The sequence below is a fragment of the Ctenopharyngodon idella genome, chromosome 6, assembly GCF_019924925.1.
Source record: "Ctenopharyngodon idella isolate HZGC_01 chromosome 6, HZGC01, whole genome shotgun sequence".
Taxonomy (NCBI): Eukaryota; Metazoa; Chordata; class Actinopteri; order Cypriniformes; family Xenocyprididae; genus Ctenopharyngodon; species Ctenopharyngodon idella.
Window position 1 is genome coordinate 33,439,317 of NC_067225.1, and position 26,018 is coordinate 33,465,334.

The 26,018-nt window shown below is 37.9% G+C and overlaps 1 protein-coding gene across 5 annotated transcripts in view; it reads left to right on the forward strand.

The window, feature by feature from the left end:
• Positions 1-434: 434 nt before the first annotated feature.
• Positions 435-26,018, forward strand: part of ralgapb (Ral GTPase activating protein non-catalytic subunit beta) — a 36,606-nt gene continuing 11,022 nt past the window's right edge. Inside the window, exons 1-17 of one of the 5 annotated variants that reach the window (XM_051896160.1) lie at positions 435-628; positions 3,448-3,655; positions 5,101-5,303; positions 5,444-5,610; positions 6,624-6,810; positions 7,783-7,914; positions 8,081-8,259; positions 13,331-13,482; positions 13,683-13,890; positions 17,655-17,690; positions 19,692-19,893; positions 21,416-21,583; positions 21,755-21,869; positions 21,979-22,126; positions 22,551-22,615; positions 23,580-23,718; positions 24,955-25,088. In XM_051896160.1, coding sequence (XP_051752120.1) covers positions 3,479-3,655; positions 5,101-5,303; positions 5,444-5,610; positions 6,624-6,810; positions 7,783-7,914; positions 8,081-8,259; positions 13,331-13,482; positions 13,683-13,890; positions 17,655-17,690; positions 19,692-19,893; positions 21,416-21,583; positions 21,755-21,869; positions 21,979-22,126; positions 22,551-22,615; positions 23,580-23,718; positions 24,955-25,088 — 2,412 coding nt within the window. In that variant the 5' untranslated portion in view covers positions 435-628; positions 3,448-3,478. Of the gene's footprint in view, positions 629-990; positions 1,158-3,447; positions 3,656-5,100; positions 5,304-5,443; positions 5,611-6,623; positions 6,811-7,782; positions 7,915-8,080; positions 8,260-13,330; positions 13,483-13,682; positions 13,891-17,654; positions 17,691-19,691; positions 19,894-21,415; positions 21,584-21,754; positions 21,870-21,978; positions 22,127-22,550; positions 22,616-23,579; positions 23,719-24,954; positions 25,089-26,018 lie in introns of those variants that run through there. The other 4 variants (XM_051896162.1, XM_051896161.1, XM_051896163.1 and 1 more) reach the window with 4 other exon arrangements.

Sequence of the window (26,018 nt, forward strand, 5' to 3'; positions counted from 1 at the left end):
TTTGAGTTGATTTTCAGTTTATTTACGAATAAAACTACCATTTCTACCATGTTTTAGACATAACGTGCCAATTTGATCGAATTATTAAGGTACTAAACTACCATTTATGGCATCTGATGAATATCCTAATCTTTAAGTGTAATTATATTCATCAAACTACCATGGTATTATTTACTGTCGTACCATTTTTCGTAAATGTTCACGTGATCGTTTTCTGTAGTTCAATGAATATTTGTAAAACAGCTATTTTCGACGAAATATATAAACTAGGCCGTTGTTACTGTAGTTAGTCGTGTGATTTTGATACTATTTGATATTAGCGCTATGACTAGGACCGTTATTGTGTTTCTTACCTGACAGAAATTTGTGTAAAATGTTGTGGCGCTCTCGCGAATCTGTGCGATTGAATCATTGGAAAGAACCGGTTCAAATGAACGATTCATTCGCGAATCGGGCATCGCCGCTCACATCAGCCACTGCAGCCAGCCAAACCCCCTCCGCCCGTGCAGACGATGGAGGAGCGGATCTGATCTCATCGGATCTACCGACAAACATGCTGCTCGATCAAACCCGTTTCCCCGGCAAAATTACCAGAACGAGCGACTGATTGATATGTGAACTGAATCAGGTAACGCTGTATATTCATATGTGTGTGTTGCGTTTGTGTGTCCGCTCCGGACAACTGTCACAAGGGCCGTTTCTCAAAATCTAGTGAGCTGTCTACATAGACAGCAATTTTGAGCACTCTAGTTTCAAATCCAAGTGTCCTGCCAGCTTAGCCAGTATTTTGAAGCAAGATAGACACGGAAACTTGTTAGCTGCCCACTTAGCAGTATCCAAGCGTCTTTGTTTTGACACCAAGTGCGCTATCTAGCTAGCTAGCTTTGCAGATTTTGAGACACCGCCACAGTCCCGCATTGCGGCCTGCTTCTGTGTATACAATGCTCTTTAATACTGTCTTAGATTTAAAGGTTAATTGTCTTTAAAGAAGGGATTATCAGCAGAGATCGATGATTGACGGCTGTCATTTGTTTGTTTTGAAGCGCTCGTGAGACTGGAATCAGCTGTCAAACAAACATGCATCAGATTGATTCGCGCCAAAGCTGGGAAAACGAGCATATTTTATATGTTGTCTGGTTTATTTAAGAGCAGGAAAGGTAATTCTGTTTTTTTTTTTGCTAATCTGTTTGAATGTTTAGCGATAAATTCGTGGTTTTAATCCCAGTCACCATTGGGAATCAGTCTGTGTTAGCTTAGCTCGCGAGATGCTAATAGGCTTTAGCGTTTCACCCTCTTTCACAAAATGAGTATTATTTGCATATACATGTTCTAAGGGCGTAAAATGAATATATAAATATGAATGTGGACGGTTGTGTTAAGATTTAAAGCTTCACTGACTCGTAACCGTGCGGTTAACACAGAGGCTAACAAACACATCGGCTACGGAAGTTGAAAAGAAAACATCATCTGGACATGATTTTTAGCCAGGGTTATTCATCTGCTGGTGGTCGTCAGTAAGAGACTGTTTGTTTAATAACATATGCGGTAAAAAGTAGATATCATAGTATTTTTATAAGTACCTTAGAGTAACTTGTAAATACCTGATACATGAATATTTTAACCAAACAGTATTTTGACGTGCCATTTAGGTATCATGGTATATGAATCAAACAGCATAAAACATTGTGTGTGTGTGTGTGTGTGTGTGTATGTGTATATATATACACACACACACACACACACACACATATATACTTATATGCATACGTATATATAATGTTGTAATGATTTGTTAAAGAGAAACATCAAATATTGAAGTAATACGCATTGGTAAACTTCCGTGCTGTGTATATATTTTAGTCTTTTTTTTCTGAGAGTTTGAGATCTATTTGGCTCCGCTCCATGTTTAAAGTTTTCATTCTAATCTTAGCAGACCGCTCAGATTGTGTCTAGATTAGTGAAGAAAAACGAGACTCTTGTGTAGCGTCTGGATAATATCAGAGTCTGCAGTTTTTTTCAATAATTTGCAATAAACTAACTGGTTGATAGTTCAAATCACAGTTCCGCGTGTCAGAGGATCAGGTGATCAACACAGAACATTCTGTGTTTTTATCAAAACAGCATCCTGCATAGTTTGTCATCACTTCTGTGTGTGAAAACAGACCCTAATGTCTGATAAGAGGAAGCTTGTTATGAAACGGGACAGGTCATTTTATATCACAGTAATGGGATATGTCATAATATAACTCTTTTTGCTGGAAATTTAGTGCAAATATGTATTGTTTTATTTACCAAAAACTAAAATCACGCACACACACAAAATAAGTGTAAGCTTAAGATTTGATTTCAGTTAATGTTTATTTCAAGTAACAAAAATGTTTTTTATTTTTTTATTATTGTTTTAATTTTAGTTAACTATAACCCTGATAGATACACTCCTAATGATTATTTAAAGGGGACATATCGTGAAAATCTGACTTTTTCTGTGTTTAAGTGCTATAATCGGGTTCCCAGTGCATTTAAAAACCCAGAAAACGTGAAAAAGGACAACCCAGTAACTTTGTTTTGGCAAGCATTTCTCTGCAAGCATGTGAAAAAATGAGCTGCTCAGATTTCACTCCCTTAGTGACGCAAGAAGGGGATCTTATTATAATATTACCGCCCCTTAATCTGTACGTTTCCACCCATTTCATCGTCATTTTGTGAAAACGGTGTAAAGTTCGAGCAAAGCATGCTAACTGTTCTGTCGTCGGCTGCACAGACGAGCACTGAACACTATTTAGAGTCTCGTTAGCTTGGATAACCTGCAAGTTGACCCTGGCAAGCTCGATTGCTAAAAAAAGGAGCGTTTCTGTCTGAGCGATATTTTGGAAAAAATATTAGGCCATTCACAGCATTTGATAGCAATCATAAACATTAGCCTGGTGTGTATGGCTCTGTTTAGCAAACAGGTACACTATGTATAGTGGGCGTCCATATGGGTTTTGCAGAAAAGATTAACATGACGACACATGCTAGTCGATGAGTTGAATCAACTCCACAGCAACTACATAAATTTATCCATTCAGAAACGTCTAAAAGTTGTAACTTCTTCCTGAGTCTCTCCATCAGTGTCGACTCCGGTTTGAACAATGTAAGGCTGAACACCGTTACTGACAATCCTCATTTTGTCTGCGTGAGATTCTCCAGCTTTGTTGTTGTTGAGCAACTGAAGCGTGAGCTGTTAAAGCTCCGCCCTCTTCTGGAAAGTGGGCAGCTCATTTGCATTTAAAGGGACACATGCACAAAAACGGTGTGTTTTTGCTCACACCCAAACAGGGGCAAATTTGACAAGCTATAATAAATGATCTGTGGGGTATTTTGAGCTGAAACTTCAGACACATTCTGGAGACACCAGAGACTTATATTACATCTTGTGTAATAGGTCTCATGTGCATCTCTCCTCAGGTCGCAGTCAGATCCAGTAGAAGTCGCGGTCATGTACTCCGAGTGGCGGTCTTTACACCTGGTGGTCCAGAGCGACCAGGGCCACCTGAGTGTGTTACACACTTACCCATCGGGCGTGGGTCGAGACGTGGCAAACGCTGTGGTGCGTCCTCTGGGAAGCAGCCTCGGAGGAGCGCCGTCCGAGTGCCTCCTCAAGACTGACAAGGAGGTAAGAAGTGTGTGTGTGTGTGTGTTTCATAACATCTCACATCTGTGAAGAATCTTGTATTCAAACCTGAGGCTGCGGCAGGAAGAATTCAAGGTTGACTTACTGGGTGGCATGTTTGAATTAATTCAGAAGTGCAACCTGTTAACTGTTAACTTCTGCTGAGGTTTTTAGGGTGGGAAATGTTTGTTTTCCTCAGAGCAATTCAAGTGCAGTTTATCTTTTATATTTGATATGGTCCAAATTCACTTTTTAACACAGCTGCCAATGACAGGATAATTGAGAGTGTTTAACCAGCCATAAATATTTCTCGTGATGATTTTGCACGTCCTTTTATGTAATCTATATCTAATCTCATTTCATCCTATTTTTAATTTACCTTTTTATTTCTCTTATTTCTTACATTTTCTCATTTTTAAAATATTTTATGTCAAGCAAAAATGAATATACGAAATGTGCTGTATAAATAAATTTGCCTTGCCTAAAATGTTTTTTCATGAGATCATATGCACACCATATAAGCAAAATTGTGATTTTTGTTCTTCATATTTCATATATTTGAAAGCTTAATTAATTAATTAATTTTTCATGCAGGTCATAAATGTTTTCATTAGTAGACGATTTGTATTATTTTCTATATGAATCACACACGTGGCCTGCGCTCAGAATTTGTTTTTTTAACAGTCTCCGATTTATACATAAATTAAGGTGAACATTGCTGGACAAACTTTATTTTTTGTTCTTAATCATAAATTATACACCGTCAGACCTTAAAAGTGAAATTTAAAGCTACGGTTCTTTAAAGGTTGTTATATAAGGACCAATTCATCAAGCATGTAATGTTGCAGTTCCTAAAAAAGGGTTTATTAGGAAGTTAAAGACCAGTTCTGTGTTGTTTCCTCAGTTGCTTATTTGCATAATTTGGTTAAAAACAAAACATGCTGGTCAAGTTACATATTGACCTAAAATGGAAAACGTGCTGTGATGTTATTAGTGCAAACGTTTTAAGGTCTTGTTTAGTTCTCTCTGTTGTGTATCTGGGTGGATGTCATTCAGTGCTAGTTACAAACCTTCATTTGCTTGTGTGTGTGTGTGTGTGTGTCTCTTCGCTGACTTCCATTGCATTGTGCGTGTGGTTCCTGTAGGCTTCTGTGTACTGTGATAAGAGGAGAGGATATCCTGCCAATTCCCTCTCTGCCTCTGATTTTTTTCCTGACCTTTTTTCTGACCTCTGATCCATCTCATTGCTCGCCTATGGTGACCGATGCTTTTGGAATATAATTGTGCAAAAACACAGTTCCAGTTGAGTTATATTTTCCTGCTGTCAGATATGTTTTACTCATAAACATGCATCAAACTTTTCCCTCTCAAACTCAAGGATGGTTGATCCATCTCAAACTGGTTTAGTTGCTTATTTATCCATATAATGTTGTCCTTGTCCTCCTCAGGTGAAATGGACCATGGAGGTGCTGTGTTACGGCCTGACGCTCCCCCTGGATGGAGACACGGTTAAGTTGTGTGTGGACGTCTACACTGACTGGATAATGGCCCTGGTGTCTCCACGAGACTCAATACCACAGCCTATCATTAAAGAGCCCAACCTCTATGTCCAAACCATCCTGAAACACTTGCACAACCTTTTCCTGCCCAGGTGTGTTTAATTGCCCATAATGCACAACATAGCATGCATCCAAACAACTCAGACTAGAACAGTATTTATAAACTGGTAATAATTGTAGTACTTTCTGTTTGCGTTTTATGATTTTAAATATGGATGTTTCTTTCTTCCAGACCAGAGCACTTCAGCCTGGTGCACTTTAAATTGTGTCAGCAAGTGTTGTCTGCGGTGCAGAAGTTGGCACGTGACTCGTCCGGCATGGCCAGAGAGACATGGGAAGTGCTGCTCCTCTTCCTGCTGCGCATCAATGACACACTACTGGCCCCGCCCACTGTGGGAGGTCTGTATGATGCCACGGACAAACACAATGTTGTTTCCCTCTAAAATGGAACAAAGTTCTGTATTTTACTAGATCTTACATTTTCTAACAAACAAATGAGAGAAGGTGCACATTTTGCATCTAAGCAAACGGCTGGTAGGGACTACTATGAGCTTCTTCTCGGGTTGGTGACAAAACAAACCCTAAAATTTACATAAACCCCGCCCCTGAGAACACACAACAAAGGGGGTAAGGCCATGTTGGGCTGCTTTAGAGAAGAGGAAGAGTTGTTGTAGTAGAGTGTTGTTGCCATGCCGTCATTTTACGCCGGACTGCTTTAAACGAGGGTCAATTCAACGCTGGATTTGCACAAAAGATTAACATGACGGCACATGCTAGTCGATGAGTTGAATCAACTCCACAGCAACTACATAAATTTATCCACTAACCATTCAGAAACGTTCTAAAAGTTGTAACTTCTTCCTGAGTCTCTCCATCAGTGTTGACTCCGGTTTGAACAATGTAAGGCTGAACACCGTTACTGACAATCCTCATTTTGGCTGTGTGAGATTCTCCGGCTTTGTTGTTGTTGAGCTGTTAAAGCTCTGCCCTCTTCTGGAAAGGGGGGCTGGAGCAGCAGCTCATTTGCATTTAAAGGGACACACACAAAAATGGCGTGTTTTTGCTCACACCCAAATAGGTGCAAATTTGACAAGCTATAATAAATGATCTGTGGGGTATTTTGAGCTGAAACTTCACAGACACATTCTGGGGACACCAGAGACTTATATTACATCTTGTGAAAAGGGGCATAATAGGTCCCCTTTAATGTTTTTGCATATGAAAACTACCAGCACAAGACAATTTCTTTTTTTTTTTTTTTTTTTTTCCAGCTCAATACACATTTTTTTAAGGAAATATTTCAGTAAAAATTTCTGCTTTTGAACCCCTAAAGTGTATTTACCAGTTGCCACTTGTGCTGCCAATAAAGCTTAACATGTAATAACAGGTGTCTGTGCTTGTGTCTCCTGTAGGTGGTATAGCAGAGAAGCTGGCAGAGAAGTTGATCAGCGTGCTGTTTGAGGTTTGGTTCCTGGCCTGCACGCGCTGTTTCCCCACGCCGCCCTACTGGAAGACTGCCCGAGAGATGCTGGCCAACTGGAGACATCACCCTCCGGTGGTGGAACAGTGGAGTAAAGTGATCGCTGCTCTCACTTCCAGGTACTGTAGGCCTGCAGAAGTGAAATAGCTGCAGCTTTACAATACTTCTACAGCATTTATTCATCTTAGTTGATGTTCATTTCTACATTTACTAATACATTTTAAAGGTACATTGTAACTTTTGGCCCTCCAGCGGTTAAAAAACAAAATGCATTTTGCAGAAGAACATTGTTTTGTTTGTGCTTTGGGCTCTGCATGATTGTGCGGATGAATATGATTATCCTGCTGCTCATAAAACATCCACTACTAGGCTTAAGAGATATAACCTGTTTAGATGGAAAAGATCTCAAACTGACTAGCTAAAGACGTTACTGTAGCTTTTTTTAATTTTTTTTTATTTTGAGTTACAGGAATTGTTAAAGACTACGGAAGCTTGTTTCCGCCACTAAGTTTTTGGCCCGGTTTCACAGACGGGGCTTAGCCTAATTAGGATATTTAAGTAACTTTTATAAACATACACTAGAAAAATACATTACTGGTGTGCATCTTGAGACAAAACAATGGCACTGACATATTTTAAGATATGTCAGTACATGTTGCTTTCAGTTAAAACAGCTCAAACATGCATTTTAGTCTAGGACCGGGGGATAAAATGTCTATATCTCGCAATTCTGATTTTATAACATGCAATTGTGAGTTATAAAGTCAGAATTGTGAGATACAAACTCGCAATTCTGAGGAAAAAACGTCAGTCTTTTTTCCCTCACAATTGCACACTATAACACGCAATTGCGAGTTTATATCTCGCAATTCTGACTTTATATCACGCAAGTCTGACTTTATATCATGTAATTCTGACTTTATATCATGCAATTCTGAGAGAAAAAAAGTCAGAATTGTGAGATGAAAAAGTCACAATTACCTTTTTCATTTTTTATTTCATGGTGGAAACAAGCTTCCGTAGTAGACAGCCTTTTCACTGATGTCGAAGCTTTTGTTTGTTTGACATTATTTGTTTTGTTGTCCACACAGGCTGCTGCGGTTCATGTACGGGCCATCATTTCCTCCGTTTAAAGTGCCAGAGGAAGACGCCAGCCTCATCCCCGCTGAGATGGACAACGACTGTGTGGCTCAGACGTGGTATCGCTTTCTACACATGCTCAGGTCTGCAGTAAAGCTGACTTTGTCCTTATGTTGTCTGTGTTTTTAATAGGTTGATTTCCTCTTCAGAAACATTTGATTTGAAACAGAATCAAGCTCCATTTGCTATTGGATCCATTCTGGTCATGGATACTTACACAAGTTGTTCAATTATCTCTCTCCCCTTCAGTAACCCTGTGGACCTGAGCAATCCCGTCATAGTGAGTTCCACCCCGAAGTTTCAGGAGCAGTTGTTGGGGGGAAACGGCGTTCCTCACGAGGTCATTCAGCACCCCTGCCTCAAACAGCTGCCTCAGATCTTCTTCAGAGCCATGAGGGGCGTCAGCTGCCTCGTGGACGCGTTCCTCGGTAAGATCTGTGAATATTCACAACTCTGCTGAATATTTTTTGGATGATACTGCTACCATGATATTCTATGAAATAAATGAATATGGTGGTCATTCAGTACAATGGTATGTAGGGGTGGGAGAAAAAAATCGATTCTCTGTGATTCTGTGTCATGATTCTCTCTTCCAGCAATTATGAATCGATTCAGAGCTTATTATTTTTTTTTACTGCATATGCACATATGGTACTTGTGTGCACTAGAGTCGTATTCTGTTTGCTTCCAGTTACACAAACACACACAAAACGTCAAACAAGTAAATAAACTTGTGTAAGGTTTCATAGTTGAAGCAAAATACAAGGACGATCACAGGCTTCAACGCACATCATATGCAGTGTAAGAAACGTGCGCTTTGCACGTTTCACCCGCCTGTATTTCAGTGCTCTTGAATCTCAAAATGCTCTTATAATGCGAAATTAAAAAGTCAATTATGTCTTCAGGATCTAGTATTTTGAAATAGATCTGTGCGTTAGTGTGAATGGCCTGTTATCAGTGATGATCAAACAGCAATAATGCTGAGAAAGAGAAAAAAAGTTAGTCTTAACATACAATTGTTTTGATGTATTGTTAATTTGTAATTATTTAAAAAAGTACTTAAAATAAACATGCACAGATAATATTGATATTCAGACTCATTAATTAATAAGAAAAAAAGTAGATCAAGAATTGTTTTAGAATCGGATTGTGATTCCCAGTCGATCAGAATCGGATCTGAAAGATTCCCACCCCTAATGGTTTGTACAACAAAGACTCTTCATATATTATAAGGCTTTCCATTCATTAGTTATTGCACTACATTCTAATCTTGGATGTTTTATTCTCTGTGGTTTGATGTTTCTCATTATTGTTTGAATCTCAGTCGCAGTGATGTATGAACACTGGCTTTGACTGTCTTTCCATTTCTAGGTGTTGCTGTTTCTAAGAAACTCGAGTGTCATGAAACTCTGCATTCTTCTGGTACTCATACAACTGTGCTCTTCCCTTATCAATGTCACTTTTACCCCTTTTCCACAAAAATGGTGCTGCTATCCACTCTGAAAGTGCATAATGTTGCTTGTTGCAATGTAGGTGCATTTGATGAACTCCTACTCAACTTACTTTATTTCCCAGTCCTTCTGAAATGATTTCATTTACAATCATCACATGTAATTGCTATGTTTTTTACTCTTTACATAACATATTTAAAGAAACTAGCCAGTTAGTGATTAGAAACATTACTTTGGATGTTAAAATCACACTCTCAAAAAATGCTAGGTTTAAAACAACCCAAGTTGGGTTGAAAATGGACAAACCCAGCGGTTGGGTTAAATGTTTACCCAACGTGCTGGTCAGTTTTATTTAACCCAACTATTGTTTAAAAATTACTATATGGCTGACTTAAAATGAACCCAAAATAGGTTGGAAATTAAAATTCAGACAATTACTAGAGGCAACAATAATAATCAAAAGGTGAACATTTATTAATAAGCAATTTAATAAATGTTCATTGTTTAATTATTATTCATTAAACTTATTAATAAATGTCAATTTCCAACATACTTTGTGTTCATTTTAAGCAAGCAATACACTCATTTTTAAACAATAGTTGAGTTAAATAAAACTACCCAGCAGGTTGGGCAAACATTTAACCCAACCGCTGGGTTAAAACAACCCATTTGTCCATTTTTAATTCAAATTGGGTTGTTTTTAACTCAACGTTTTTCTCTAAACTAGGAGGCTTGTTAATAACATTTGCAGTGCGATATGTTTTATTCTGCAACATTTCAGTGGAAATGGGGTTTTAAGTCTGTCAGTAAAGTATATTGTAACTATAACTTTATTTTAAAAAAGCAAAGCACAGTCTTGTTTAATTCAAGTACGTTCAGGCATTTAAAATCAGAATTTAAATTGAATAGAAAATGGGCTTGATTTGGTTAATTTGTTCATACAGACAGTAAGACTAGGGTTGCAAAGTTTCCAGAAACTTTTTTTGGACATTTTTGGAAACTTTTAGAATGTTTTTGGAAATTTACCGGAAATTTTCAGCCCGTTTGCAACCCTATTCAAGATGCTCCTGTCTACAGCAAATATCTTTTGCTTTTAACTGAATATATTTAATTGAAATTTGTTCCAAGAATGAACAAAGAGTGAAATGTCTGACCTCATTGTCTCAGTATAGTTAGTTACAGTAATCTTAACTGCACATGCTCAGTGGTTTGTCACTCCCACTGAGCATGTTTCTAACATTTCTTTAGAGGTCTTGTTTTATGTTTCCTCAGGAGTCACAGTGTCTAGGAGCAATATTCGAGACAGACTTCCCTCTATAGGTACACTAAACCTGTCCAAACCCAATCAGTTAGTGACTAACAGTGGGTTTGACTACCCAAAACACTGATTCTGTTCATGAAGGTGTTTGGAGTTTTTAAATGTTATGTTGTAATTCTTTCTTTTTGAGGTTCCTGTTTTTGTGTGTGTGTGTGTAATCCCATTTTTTTCCCCAGGTGTTGCTGTTTCTCGGAACAATTTTCGAGACAGGCTCCCATCTTATGGTATTTGATAACGCGCCTCTGACTAATCAAGAGGGTGTTTGATGAGGACTGTAGATTTTGCGAGGTGTTTTGTGTAAACACAAGCACTTTTAGCTCAAAAATCTGTGTTCTGGAAATCAATTATATGTAATTAATTAATCTTGTTAATTGCCTTGTTTTTGCTCCCATGCAAGACTAAAGGCCTGTTCACACCAAGGACGATAACTGTGATAACAATAAAGATATAGTCATAAAAATCATTCTAAATATAAAAGAATAGCAGAGTTCACACCACAGCTATAACGATACAAAATCGATGGAATCCCATTCAAAATGTTTTCCGACCGATGAACGATTAAAACATTGACAGCCAATCAGAATCCATCATGCTTTAAAGAGCTCGAGCATTTAAAGCCACAGACGACAAAACTTCAGGACATGCCTAGAATAAACAGAGCAATATCGTCCGCTGGTGTGGACGCTAATATAGTTATCGTTCTTGGTTTGAACGGGCCTTAAAACTTTGCCCAGAATGAATGTGAGCATACTGATTGGTTGGTATCCAGTCTATTCCAGATGATGTCATGTTGAGAAACAAAACCAAACTGACATTAAAATGGCATAAAATCTTGTACTTTCTTTTAAAGACCCCATGAAATAAGAACATTGTGGTTTTTAGTGACCGTCTGTAGCTTTAAGATCATCCAAATTCTTGATTTTGCCAAAAAAAACAAAAAACAGATATGCATATTTAAAATGTAAATTAAATGGGATTTATAAGCTAAAGGCTATTGGATATTTGAAAAAAGCAGACGAGGCCTTTGATGTCTTGCTCCAACTTCATGTTTCTTTAATATGGTGTCTTTAATGTCTCCTGTGAGGTGGCAGAGGTGGAGGTATATATGATGAAATGGCTCTGAAATATCAGCTTTCCTCTTACAGGCAACAATCAATGACCTGTTGGTTTAAATCTGTCTGTGGAGTCTTCTGGAACATAGGATGTCAAGGAGGGAGATCATCTGCTTCTTTCGCCAGCCAATCAGTATGCCCACAGAGGTTTTAGGCAAATAACCAGATTTGAATGCAGGGGTTGCCAGCATTTTTCAGCCAATCAGCTGCTGAGTTGGGATGCTGTGTGGAAACGCATCAGTGATGATCTGATGTCTTTAATGCAATGTGTAGCTGGTTGCATTTCATTGCATCTCTTTGAAATGCTGTGAACAGGTTTCTCTCTCGTTATAAGCATAACTCATAAAACGAGTCGTATTTAAAGAACTTACACGCTAAAAAATGCTGGGTTAAAACAACCCGAGTTGAAAATGGACAAACCCAGCTTAAACTGAACCCAAAATAGGTTGGAAATTAAAAATCAGACACACAATTACTAGAGGCAACAATAATAATCAAAATGTGAGCTTTTATTAATAAGCAATTTTTGTTTAATTGTTATTCATTAAACTAAAAAACTAAAAGTTCATGTATTAAACATATTAATAAATGTTAATTTCCAACATTTTTTGGGTTCATTTTAAGCAAGCAATACAGTAATTTTTAAACAATAGTTGGGTTAAATAAAACTGCAACACGTTGGGCAAACATTTAACCCAACCGCTGGGTTAAAACAACCCAATTACTGGGTTTGTCCATTTTCAACCTAACTTGGGTTGTTTTTAACCCAGCAATTTTTAGTGTACCATACAAAATGTTCACCTTAAAAGTCCTGGAATAAAATTGTAAAAGGATTAGAATTAAAATGCAACCTAGTTTCCAACCTTGTCATCAAATATCATTTACAAAGGACAAATCAAATTGTACAAAATCATTGCCCAATAATAGTTCATTCTTTTACACAAACCAACTAAGAAATTGTTTAAATGAAGGCTCGTAATGCGAGGGACATCTGTGTTTGGATTCAAGATTATTGTGTGTGGATTAAAGGAATAATTCACCCAGCAATGATAATCATTTACTCAGCATCATGTCAATTCAAACCATCATGTTGGTGTTTCACAGAGAGAAACTCATACAGGTTTAGAACAACATGAGGGCGAGTAAATGATTTTAATTTTTGGATGAACTATCCCTTCTTGCACTACTGACCCAATCAGTACTTATCCATGAAGCAACATGGATGTACGTGTTCCATTTTACACATAAAATAGTTTTATACAACAAATGTGCTCAAAATATCTATTCTACAGCTTTGCATTATTGTTTAGTGATTGTTTTGTCTTAGAGCTGAATTGTTTGGCCTTGCTGATGACGTTGAAATGGCCAAATCCAAGAAGCATCAGATGTCGCAGCATCTAAAAAGACCTCAACTTTTTGCGTTTTCTCATATTTTAGGGCTGAAATGGATATTGTCCTGCAATTAAATAAACATTGGGCATGTTAGCAGGTGCTTTATGGCTGAATATGTGTCCAGACGTGATCTCTCGAGTGTCCTTGTATTTTCGGTATTTTCTGTGTCTTTAGGTTTTAATTCTTTGGTTTTCTTGCTTCTCTACCCGTTTTGTTTGTCTCACAGGTATATCCCGCCCCCGATCGGACAGTGCTCCGCCCACACCTGTCAATAGGCTCAGTATGCCGCCGCCCACAACGACAACCAACACCACCCCTCCTCACAACCGCAGGCACCGCCCCACCGCTGTTGCGAAGACAACCAGCAAAGCCTCAACGGTAAGAAGACAATAGTGTCATTATTCAGCTCAATTCTGTTCAATTTTTGTTCTCATCCAATAGTGTCTGTACAGTTGACAGTACAGTCTTTTAAACCACTCGACAGAAACTTGTTAACATAACTAAAGTCCTGCCCTACATTTTTCTTTCTTGTTTATTATCCTCAACAAAACCTCTCTAATTTACTCTCCGCTCCACAGACTGGCCAGACCAAAGTGTCGCACCAGCCGTCTTCCACATCCCCTCTCTCCAGCCCAAACCAGACGAGCTCAGAGCCCCGACCGCTACCGGCTCCAACCCGACCAAAGGTCAACAGCGTGCTGAACCTGTTTGGCCAGTGGCTGTTTGACGCTGCGCTGGTTCACTGTAAACTCCACTCCGGTCTGAGCAGGGACAGCAGCATGACCGGTAAGACCAGAATACCTGTTATAATCAATACTGCAGTCACCCGTTTTCCTTTGTTTTCATTTCTCTACTTATTTTACCTGTTGAGGGTGTTTTTATTTCTTTTTTCTTTTACAAAATATTCCTACCTGCAAGATTGTACCACATTCAGGGTTCGTCTCCAGTGGTGTTGCACTAGCGTAGATGCTGATAAACAAGCATTTTGAGATGTTTGATGTTCTGGATTTTATGATTGTTTGTATTTGAACATCTTATAAAAATAAATAAGATGTCATTCGCCAACCATATACACATAGAGACCTAAAATTGTATTTAAAATACAATTAAATGACAGAAAATTTTATTTCTGTAGCTCAAACAGTAGATCATGTCTCAGGTCATAGGTTCGATGCCTAGGAATGCATAAACTGATAAAATGTGTTCCTTAATGCAATGTAAGGGTGTGTTCACACTTGGTAAGTTTGCTTCAATTAAAACGAATTCTGGTGTGATTGCTCTGTGAAGCCTGATTTATACTTTCGCGTGACTCAGCACCGCGAGTCTCCGCTGACTCCGTGTGCACCTCCCCAAACGGACGAGGCGTTTATACTTGACGTGCTCGCCGTTGTACTATTCTTTGAAACGACGTGCGGAAACGTCAGAGTTATTGTCCTGTAAACCATTAAGAATCAGCGGTGAGAAGAAGTAAGGTATACATGTGATGATGTTTGTTTTAGTACACTTCACCAAAACATCGTGTAAACCTTGAGATTATTACTTGTGACATTAGAACAAAATAAATGGATATGTGAACATGTATACAACTAAATTAAACAGCAATCTCTTAAATATTATCTGATTTCACTAAACATTTTCATTTAATTTCATTAACATTTTTATTAAACATGGACCTTTATTTTCATTAAAAGGGCTTGTTTCTGCTATTGTAGACTCATTTTGTAAATGTTAAACAATTAATTTAGACGCGCAAACTGGGTGCCGGTACAGATGAGATGCACGCTCGGCCAGATTCTCCTCGAAGTCGTGCATCTTCGGAAGCAGTGCTGTGTATGAAGTTATAAAAAATGCCGTGCGCACCACCATGCGAAATCGGTTTGCGCACATTCAACACGCACTTCCGCCAAAGCCGCAATGACGTCATTTTTATCATGCGCACCCAAGCGAACTTGTGGACGCGTTGAGTATAAATTAGGCTTTAGTGCGGTTCATTTGTATTAGTGTGAACACTGCCATTCGAACCAATTCGCTTGTTAAGTCTGACGTCACGCGGCACTGCTTCCAGGTCCAAATGCTCTATCTCATACCACAAGGAAAACAACAAACAGTGCTAATATACACACACGATGTGGTGTAATACTACCAAAAAATTATAATCATAACCTTTATCTCCATACCAAAATCCCAGATGGCCAGACAGTGACTCATCTTTTATAAATCGTTTAAATATTAATGTTTGTGACGCTGTGAGCACGGAGACTGTTGTGTACACTGTAAGTATTTTAAATGTTTAACTTTTTAAAATGTTTAATATGAATAAATAGCACTCATAAACGACCGTCAAGATGGCATTCTCAAGTGAGACGAGTGGAGGCTTGGATCCAGAAACGGCGTTCCTTGCGTCACGACTTAACAAGCGGACCAGTTCCAAACAAACTCTGGTGCGGTTCGACTGAAATATGAACGCAGCATGGACCAAAGACATCTAAACGAGCAAAAAACGTGATGTTAGAATGCGGAAGGATTCCTGCCGACTCCTTTACACATTTTCTGAGCTCTTTGTGAGTTCTCAGCTGGTAAAAATACCATCATATGTACGTACGCACGTACAACGAGCACATTTTAGCCTCGTTCAGACTGTCAGTCCAAATCCGATTTTTGTGCATATCCGATTGAAATCCGCTCAGATTTAGCAAGTCTGAACGGCCAAAAATCACATGAAATGCGATTTTTACAAATCCATTTCGAGCTAAATTCATATGTGGTTTGGAATCCTATTCAGATAATCACAAATAATCGGATTTGAACTGACAGTCTGAACGAGGCTCTAGGATGTTTGGTAAGTTGCGTCTAGGGATGCACCGATATGATTTTTTGGGGGGCGATACCGATTTTAACAAACAATTATTGGCCGATACCGATATTTGTCACTTCCTCTCTTATTTGAAATTTTGTCATCAGAATAGATAGTATTTTGATCATAAGCAAAGTTCAAAAACACCTGCATTAAAATATACTAGCAGGTTTATTGCTGCATCATCAAATAATTTTTAATGAACATGGATTGGATGCATTTAACATTCAGCAGGCCTACATAAAGACAACAGAACAAAGATACATATGAAATAAACAGTGATTTTTAGGAAGGTTTAAAAGTTTTCAGGTACAGAAATAAAGTAAACAAATGTAAAATAGCACTGCATATTCTTCACTGTATAAATTAAATACATATTAATCCTTTATTGTGATTTAATCTTCTAATTTGTTTTTGTATACATTTTAATATTTTTTTGTAAGTTTAAATATGTATGAGATCTCCTTTACTAAGGCGGGACTCTTATTTTGACGGGTGTTCTAGTCTACGGACTGACAAGGAGAGCGTGCAGTTCTTCAGAGATATTTCAGATTTAAAGTTTGTTCGTTTATTAAGCATCCCGTGAAAAGGCATAAGATCCGTATGTATTTGTTAACTGTTAGTTGTAATAAGTGTTTTGAGTAATTTGCTGTATGCAATGGAGAGAGAGAGAGTTTAATGCGCACTTCTTGTGCTCTGTAATGTTTAGCTTTTGTGGTGATTTGTTTGGAGTGAAAACGTACGCAATAAACTTAATAAAACATCAGTAAAGTTTTGGTCATCATTCGGATGGGGTCCGCCACACTTATGAAAGTTACAAAAGTTATTTAGTCAAGAATAGTGTGCGATCTTTTGTTATTTGATTAACTTTAAAGCGCAGACAGCAGCGCTAGGATTAGCAACAGTCATTATACAGCTCAGTGCCTTCACGCAGTTAATTTATAAACCATCGGTTTGTTATATCTGCCTTTTTCCTGCCACAGCTGATATGCCTATGGTTGTAAATTGAGCAAAAATCGGCCGATAAATATCGGCGGCGGATACATTGGTGCTTCCCTAGTTGCGTCCAAAAAAAATACATCATGAAAGCCGGTTTGGTGTTTAAAAATGGCTGTGAACCCCAAGCGAACCAGGACTAAATGTTTAATTTTCATTGAAAGTGAACTGAACTACAAGTGTGAACACACCCTAAGCCAATTTGGATTAAAGCGTCTGCCAAATGCATTAATGAATTGATAAATCTCTCGATAGATTTTAGAACTGATGCAAACACTTCTGTTAATTGGACATGACAAATATTAGCTGATTAAATGACTCCATTGAAACTGGTTTGTCACTATTTTTACATGTATGTTTAGATTATTTAGCCATTGCAGCAGAGGCTTATGGGACTTCCACTCATGTCAGTTGAAAAGTTCTATTGTATGAATAAATTACTAACAAATAGGCTTTTATTTTGATGAGAATGTGGGATTAATCTAGTGTTTTATGTAGTGAGTTGTTGATAGCATTGCGTCTTTTCTTTACTTGCATTGTTTTTGTTTAGTTTTCATTTTTGCATGATTGATGGGTAATTGAAACTCTTTTTAATGGTCTCCCTGTGTCTGTTAAAACCACAAAAACAGAACAATAGTTTACTGAACTCTACTACTGCTGTTCTTTGATTTGTTTCCATTTTATCTCTGTTATCTTGCAGCAACATTTTTCCAAATTCTTCTTTCTTATAAATCTTGTAAGTAGGAACACAAGCTTTACCAGTTGCAGTTATTTGGTTCATTTCAGTTTTTTTTTTTCTTTGGTTACACTGTCACTCGTTCATTGTTGCAGTACTTGTTTTCTTGGGGCAAGAGACTTGCACATAAACTGCTTGAGTTAAAGGTCCGGGGAGTGTTTTGACTGCTGCCCAAATCTCATTGGCTCAACTGCAACAAATATTCAGGATCCTAAGGTGGGACGTTGGCCGAGACCACTGTGCCGATGGTTTTCGAGCGTCACGTGGCCGCCGAGACCCGAGAATGTTTGTTGCGCTTGATCCTTCTCCTTGATTCAACTTACCCGCCATCATTAAAACTAGTTCCTACCCATACCATCTCCTGAAGGACCTCTACTAACTGATCTTCTCCAAAGAAACACACCAACCAATGTTATTTTTAGTTTTTGCCCAGCATTTATTTGACAGCTTTTGTTTTACGTTAGCCTTTGATTCATTTCCTTCAGTTTTCATTTGTTCTTTTTATGTTTTGTATGGATATTTCTGCATGTCGTGGTTGTTGGTGCAATTTGTTTCAGCCATATTGTGCCTTAATGTCTTAATTTAGGATGCTGGACTATAAAAATTGGCCTTTAATCAACGTTTGTCTGACATGAAAATCCATGCTCTGATAACAGGGAGACTGACCAGGAGATGTAGAAGAGCGTGTTCTGTTCTGTCTCAAGTCACTCGAGCACAAACACGATTGTACATTATGGCAAGACAATGTCATTTTGCGTGATCCGAACAAGGCCTTGTCTTCAAATAGATACAAACGTGCTGCTGTCGCAAAAGTCCCATTAGATCAGCACTCGCTTCCTACTGCAAATGAAATTATGCCTGTCAAACAAATGTAATAAACTCTTGTGGAAGGATAAATCTTCTATAATTCGAATATTTATAGCTACAAATGATGATTAATATGTAGTAGCATTTAAACAGTGACTTTCATAGGACCCGCTTCACTCAGTATTCAAATATATACATTACTGGTCAGAAGTTTGGACTAATTATGATTTTTTTTTTTTTTTTTTTTTTTTTTTTTTTTTCTGCAGCAAATCAGCATATTAGAATGATTTCTGAAGGATCATGTGACACTGAAGACTGGAGTAATGATGCTGAAAATTCAGCTTTAACATCACAGGAATTAATTACATTTTACAATATATTCACATAGAGAACAGCTATTTATAATTATAATAATATTTCACAATTATTACTGTATTTTTGATCAAATAAATGCAGACTTGTTTAGGATTATATATATATTTATAGTTTAATATGACTGTTTTACTGTACTTGCCATCAGTTGTCTTTCAAAAAGATTAAAAAAAATTTTTAATCATTCCAAACTTTTGACCGCTAGTGTAAAATATTTGAAAACTGAACATTTTAATAATTAATAGAATGTTTATAATGTTGACAACATTTTTAAATTTTGCAGTTGTCTATATGCATCCACATATTTTGCCCATGTAATCTATCATGCAGTTTGTCTAATTATTGTCAGTGCATCAAAAGATCAAGTTAGAATAGTTGAAATTGTTTAATGCTGTGCTTTTGACAGCATTTGTGCAGTGCTTTGCTCGTTATTAAGTTCAATGCATTTTTAAATCCAACGTTGACACCTTTAAGGTGAATATATACGTTTATCATTAATATATTTTTAAAAAAATCCCACAAAATATCCAGGATTGGTATTTATTTGATCAGAAAATAAGTCGTCAAATATATTTATATAGCGCTTTTCACAATACACATTGTTTACAGCTTAAAAAGTTTAAAATCTTAATATCTTCATGCCTTTATAGTCACATTTAGCAGATTAGAGCTGCGAGTTTTACTTCTCTACCTGCAAGATCTCTTTGTCGGTAATCCCTGTCATGGCTTCCTGCGGTACGCATGTGAAAGTGTCACTTAGTGTTTGCGTTTGTGTCTCTCCCTGTCCGTCTCTCTCTCGCTCTCTCTCTCTCTCTCTCTCAGCCCTGGCCACTCAAGCTGGAGTTGAACTGAGACGTAAAGGGTCTCAGATGTCTACGGACACCATGGTGTCCAACCCCATGTTTGACGCCAACGAGTTTCCTGACAATTACGAGGCTGGTCGAGCCGAAGCGTGTGGGACGCTGTGCAGGATCTTCTGCAGTAAGAAGACTGGAGAGGAGATACTTCCAGTGTACCTGTCCAGGTAATCGCTAGTTGTTCTCGAGGAATCACCTCCCCAATGTTGCTATTTTAAAGGCTCCTAATTTTGTTTTAGGTCTCCTACAATAAGTTGACATGCATACAAGGTTATAATTTTCTCATAATATACACTACAGCATCAGCTATTTTCTCGCAGTGTCTGAAACGGTTCGATCAGTGATTCGGTCTCTCTAAACCCCGCCTTTCTGAGAGCCTCCTCTGCTCTGATTGGTCAGACGACACAGTCTGCTGTGATTGGTCGTAAACCAAATGCTCATTAGCATATGTGAATTTCAGCTCTTCCTCAGAACTTGATAAACAGTGATTCGAACAGTAACGATGGCGTCGGTTTTACCGTTTCAGTCTCATCAACAGTGGATTTGCTTTGGCAGCAGAAAACCGCGTCTTCTCGACATGAACAACACAAACAAAATGCTTCCAGTCTCAGATACAACTACAGAGTTTGAGGGCGGGGCAAAGTAGACAGTGTTCACGGGCAGCCAATGAAGACCATAGTTTGTCACAAACCTACTTATGTTCAGCAGGAAGTAAAGGATAACTATAAAGATAACGAAAAAGATAGTAAAAATCATTCTAAATATAAAAGAACAGCACTGTCCACACCACAACTACAACGATAACGATATAGAGAAACAATATCGTTGGGATCACTTTCAGAACGATTTTTTTTCCAGCTGTTGAATGATAAAACACTGACAGCCTATCAGAATAAATTGTAATTTAAGGGCTCGCACATTTAAAATGGCGGACGACATTGCAGAGAAGTTGATCGCCGAGGTCCAGAAAAAGCCACCACTGTTTGACAAGTCAAACCCCCTTTTCAAGGATACTTTAAAGAAAATGTATATATAGAAAACAATCAGTCATACCCTCAGAATAAATGGTGAGAAGTATTAACAATGAGATCATAATGCCAGGCTAGCAAACAGTGAAACATAAAATTACCTCAGGTATCCAGTGCTAGTTTCGACAACATTGTCTAGCTTTCTTTGAAGTTGAGAAAGACTAGGCAGTGTTTTTATTCCACTATTTTGACTTCATCAGCTAAATTCACTGTTAGATTAGATCGATTACACTAGCTATTCACTCCAAACATAGCATGCTGAGGACATCTGCTGGTTAAAGCCGTGTAATGCAACAAGAACAGCAAAAACATGTTGTATGCACTTTGAAACCTCAGCACGTGAGCTTAAAATAAACAGACCGTTATCGTTCGTTGGTGTGGATGCAAATATAGTTATCATTATAGTTATCTTTATAGTTATCGTTCTTGGTGTGAACAGGCCTTAAGACTGGAATTACTGACGACTCTTTTCAGGCAGTTCAGAATCGCTTCATTTTTTTTGGGAGACAATAACTCCATTTATCTGCACTTTGATCTTTGAAACTTTTACATTCACAAACAGCTCTATTATCTATCACTGCATGAAAGTTAATACCTGAGAAAGCATAATAGGGGCACACTAAAAAATTAACGTCTGTCCTGTATCTGATGGTTTTGTCAGGTTCTACATGGTCCTGATCCAGGGTCTTCAGATATCAGACTTCATCTGTAGGCCGGTTCTAGCAAGCATCATCCTGAACTCTTCGGCTCTGTTCTGCTCAGATCTCAAAGGGATCAATGTTGTGGTTCCGTACTTCATATCTGCACTGGAGACCATCCTGCCGGATCGGTGAGCAATGTTTTCTGATGTCAGTGAAACCGGATACAAAACATACACCCTAGGTGTATTTAAGTTTGTTTTTTGCAAAGTGAGTGACCTACTCGATAACATCAGCTTCAGTCACCATTACTACATGCTTGATTGTTAATGCATTTTTTCCTGTTTAATTTGCGCCATCAGAGAGTTGTCTAAGTTTAAGTCATATGTAAACCCTACTGAGCTGAGAAGAGCTTCCATCCATATCCTGTTATCCATGCTTCCTCTTCCTCACCACTTTGGCAACGTCAAATCGGAGGTAAAAAGGGTTTATTATCTAGTAATCTTCCTGGGATCTCTGTAACTTAATATTCTGAGGAAAAAAAATAAAAATGTAATTGGCTGTGATTTTCTAATTACATTTGCAGGTTCTGTTGGAAGGGAAATTCAGCAATGATGAAACCTCGCTCCATGACAAGGCAGTCACCTTCCTCTCCCTGAAGCTGCGATTGGTCAATATTTTGATTGGCGCCCTGCAAACAGAGACAGACTCGATCAATACACAGATGATACTAGGTACGGCTGCCTGTTCATTATGTCCATTTAGTGTTTTGTCAAGTGAAATATTATAAAACAAACTATGTATATACTATTTTATATTATTATATTAGAATAATAACTATATTAGTATTATTAAGTAATTAATTAATTATTTAAAAAAACAACGTCATTAAAGGAATAAGGAAGTATGTAGTGATTTTACCACAGCCCACTTTGTGTCGTGCCAGTCAACTTAAGCCTTGCGGTTTAATTTCATAAATTGAAAAATTTAAATTATGCAAACTTGCAATATAAAGTCTGTTCTAAAACCTCATCTTCCCTTAAAATGCTATTGGTCTCGAGTATTTTAAAAAAGTGACGGTTAAAGGAATATGACGTAGCCTAAAAAAAAATGTTTTTTGCTGAAATCTCAATAATAACTTCATGTGTCTTTTTACAGCGGCGATGCTGAATATCGTCCAGGATTCGGCTCTGTTGGAGTCTGTTGGTGCCCAAGCTGAAGTGGTACGAGTTATACTTTCTATTTGTAATTTATGAGTTCAGAGAGAGAGCTTGAAGTGTCTGCAAGATGATATGTGATAAAGAGCAACCACAATTCACCAGTTAAAGGATTAGTTCACTTCAGAATTCAAATTTCCTGATAATTTACTCACCCCCATGTCATCCAAGATGTTTGTCTTTCTTCAGTCGAAAGTAAATTGAGAAAAACATTCCAGGATTTTTCTCCATATAGTGGACTTCAACAGTTGAAGGTCCAAACTGCAGTTTAAATGTAGCTTCAAAGCGCTCTACACGATCCCAGATGAGGAATAAGAGTCTTATCTAGCGAAACGATTCGCCTTTTTCAAAAAAAAAAAAAAAAAAAAAAATTATATACTTTTTAACCACCAATGCTCGTCTTGCACTGCTCTGCGATGCGCCACGCATTACGTAATCACGTTGGAAAGGTCACGCTTACGCATAGGCGGAAGTACCGCTGTAGGGCGAAAAACTCCATCTAATTTTCTCCTCCAACTTTAAAATTGTCCAACATTGTTGTTTTACCTTTTTTTTGTAAAGGGCATTTGAAAACCGATGCGAGACCTTTCCAACATGATTACGTAATGCGTGGCATAAAGCAGTGCAAGATGATATTTGTGGTTAAAAAGTATATAATTTTTATTTTTTTTAGAAAATAACCAATGATTTCTCTAGATAAGACTCTTATTCCTCGTCTGGGATCATGTAGAGCTCTTTGAAGCTGCACTGAAACTGACATTTGGACCTTCAACCCGTTGAACCCCAGTGAAGTCCACTATATGGAGAAAAATCCTGGAATGTTTTCCTCAAAAACCTTCATTTCTTTTCCACTGAAGAAAGAAAGACATGAACATGAGGCTGAGTAAATTATCAGGAAATTTTAATTCTGAAGTGAACTAATCCTTTAAAAATGGCATTGATAAAGTGCTGGTGTGAATGTGTTTTGTAGGGCAGTGTGGATGGAAGCCATTCTCTGGCTAAGAGCCACAGTCGCAATAACAGCGGCATCAGCAACGCTAGCGCAGGCAGCTCCGAGGCCACAACTCCAGACAGCGAACGTCCCGCCCAGGCCCTGATGAGGGACTACGGTAAGGAACACTATGCAGAACCGACCGCCGCATCTGAGCTGCATTAGAGGCGTTTGAGCTTTCAGACTGTTTGATTTTGACCAATTGCTTTCGTTGCTCTTATGCATTTACCATCTGCTAAAGGCATAAATGTAAATGACAGGTTTCACACATTGAACTATTAATCAGCAGAAATCCCAGAATGACTCTCATATCCTATAAATGATCCCGTTTATTATATTCACACTCACATTTCCCATACCAACCAGAGTGTGGGTTAATTTATTTTATTAGTGCCATCCCACATGATTTTTCTTTTGATTTTCTCTGGATTCACACTGCTCTTTTTCATTCGGTCAAAGCATACAGTACAGTAACATCATAAAAGCACCACAAACGTATCATAAAACTAATCCATCCCCCCCCCCTTTTTTTTTTTTGTCTAGTTGTGTTTTTTTTTTTTTTTTTAAAGGGGGACCTGTTAGGTCAAAGTCTTTGTTGTTTTTAGCCTCTACTAGCACAGGTATTCATGCTTAAATGTTCCCAAAACATATATTTTCCCCATATTCTCCATTGTTGCAGCTCCTCTCTTCCCAGTCTGTCAATAACATTCCTGTCTCTATGAAGCCCCTCCTTCTGAAAAGCACAATGTGCTCTGATTGGTCGGCTGGAGCAGTGTGTTGTGATTGGTCAAGCCCCTTACCATAACCACCAGTTTCAACACACTACTAACTAACTCGTTTCAGAGAGTTCAGAAACAGTGACACTGATACAGAGAATAACTCCCGCTGGAGGGACTTTGTAGAGCTTTTTAATGATCAAACAGTAACAGTTTTAATGATTAAAAATGTAAAAAAGCATAATATGACCCCTTTAAAGCATTCATAAAGTGCATCCCAGGAATGTGACGTAATGCATCTCTGCATGTTTGTAGAAGTTGAATGGTGTCCATCCAACATGTTGATGGTGCATTTCTTTAAGCCCAAAGCTGTCGAACGTCTTTAACCAGTTTTGTTCTGTATAATGAATGTTTTTTTATTTATTTTCAAAGCATGATGTCAAATGAAGCCTAACGCGGCTTGTTGTTATGATTTTGCTTGACTAGATGGTCATCATTGTCTGTAACTTGTTCTTGTGCTGGTCTGTGTTCATGTGTATGGTTTATCATTGCCGTCACATGTCTCTGTGCCTGGCTTGCGTTGTGCGTGTGTGTGTTACTAACCCGCTGTCTGTGGCGTGCTGTGTGTTATATCCCAGCTCTCCACACAGACACGGCGGCCGGGCTGCTGATCCGAAGCATCCACCTGCTCACCCAGAGACTGAACTCCCAGTGGAGACTCGACATGAGCATCTCACTGGCCGCCCTCGAGCTGCTGGCCGGCCTCGCCAAGGTGCGCTGACAGATTCATCTGCACATTTATATAGAATAAAATGGTTATAGCCAGAGGGTCTTTTTTAAATAGTTTGGAATAATTACGAGTTTTAATGTTTTTGAAAGAAGTCTCTTCTGCTCACCAAAGCTGCATTTATTTGATCAAAAATACAGTAAAAAATGTAAAATATTATTACAATCTAAAACAGCTGTTTTCTGTGTGAATATATGTATTCCTGTGATCAAATCTGAATTTTTAGCATCATTACTCCAGTCTTCAGTCATATGATCCTTCAGAAATCATTCTAATATGATGATTTGCTGCTCAAGAAACATTTATGATTATTATCAATGTTGAAAACAGTTGTGCTGCTTCAGGTTTTCGTGGAAACTGTCATACATTACAATTTAAAGGTTTGGGGTTTGTAAGATTTAATTGGAAACTGTGATACACTACCATTCAAAAGTTTGAGGTAAAAATGACTCTAAATAAATAAAGTAATACCTTTATTCAGCAAGGGCGCATTAAATTTGTCAAAACTGAAAGTAAAGACATTTATAATGTTAAAAAAGATTCTATTTTAAATAAATGCTGTTCTTTTGAACTTTTTATTCATCAAAGAATCCTGAAAAATAAAATTGAAAATTGATAATAATCATAAATGTTTCTTGAGCAGCAAATCAGCATATTAGAATGATTTCTGAAGGATCATGTGACACTGAAGACTGGAGTAATGATACTGAAAATGCAGGTTTGCTCACAGAAATAAATTACATTTTAATATATATTCACATAGAAAACAGTAATTTTAAATTATAATAATATTTCACAATTTTAACTGTATTTTTGATCAAATAAATGCAGCATATTAGGATGGTTTCTGAAGGATCATGTGACACTGAACACTGGAGTAAAGATGCTGAAAATTCAGCTTTACCATCACAGGAA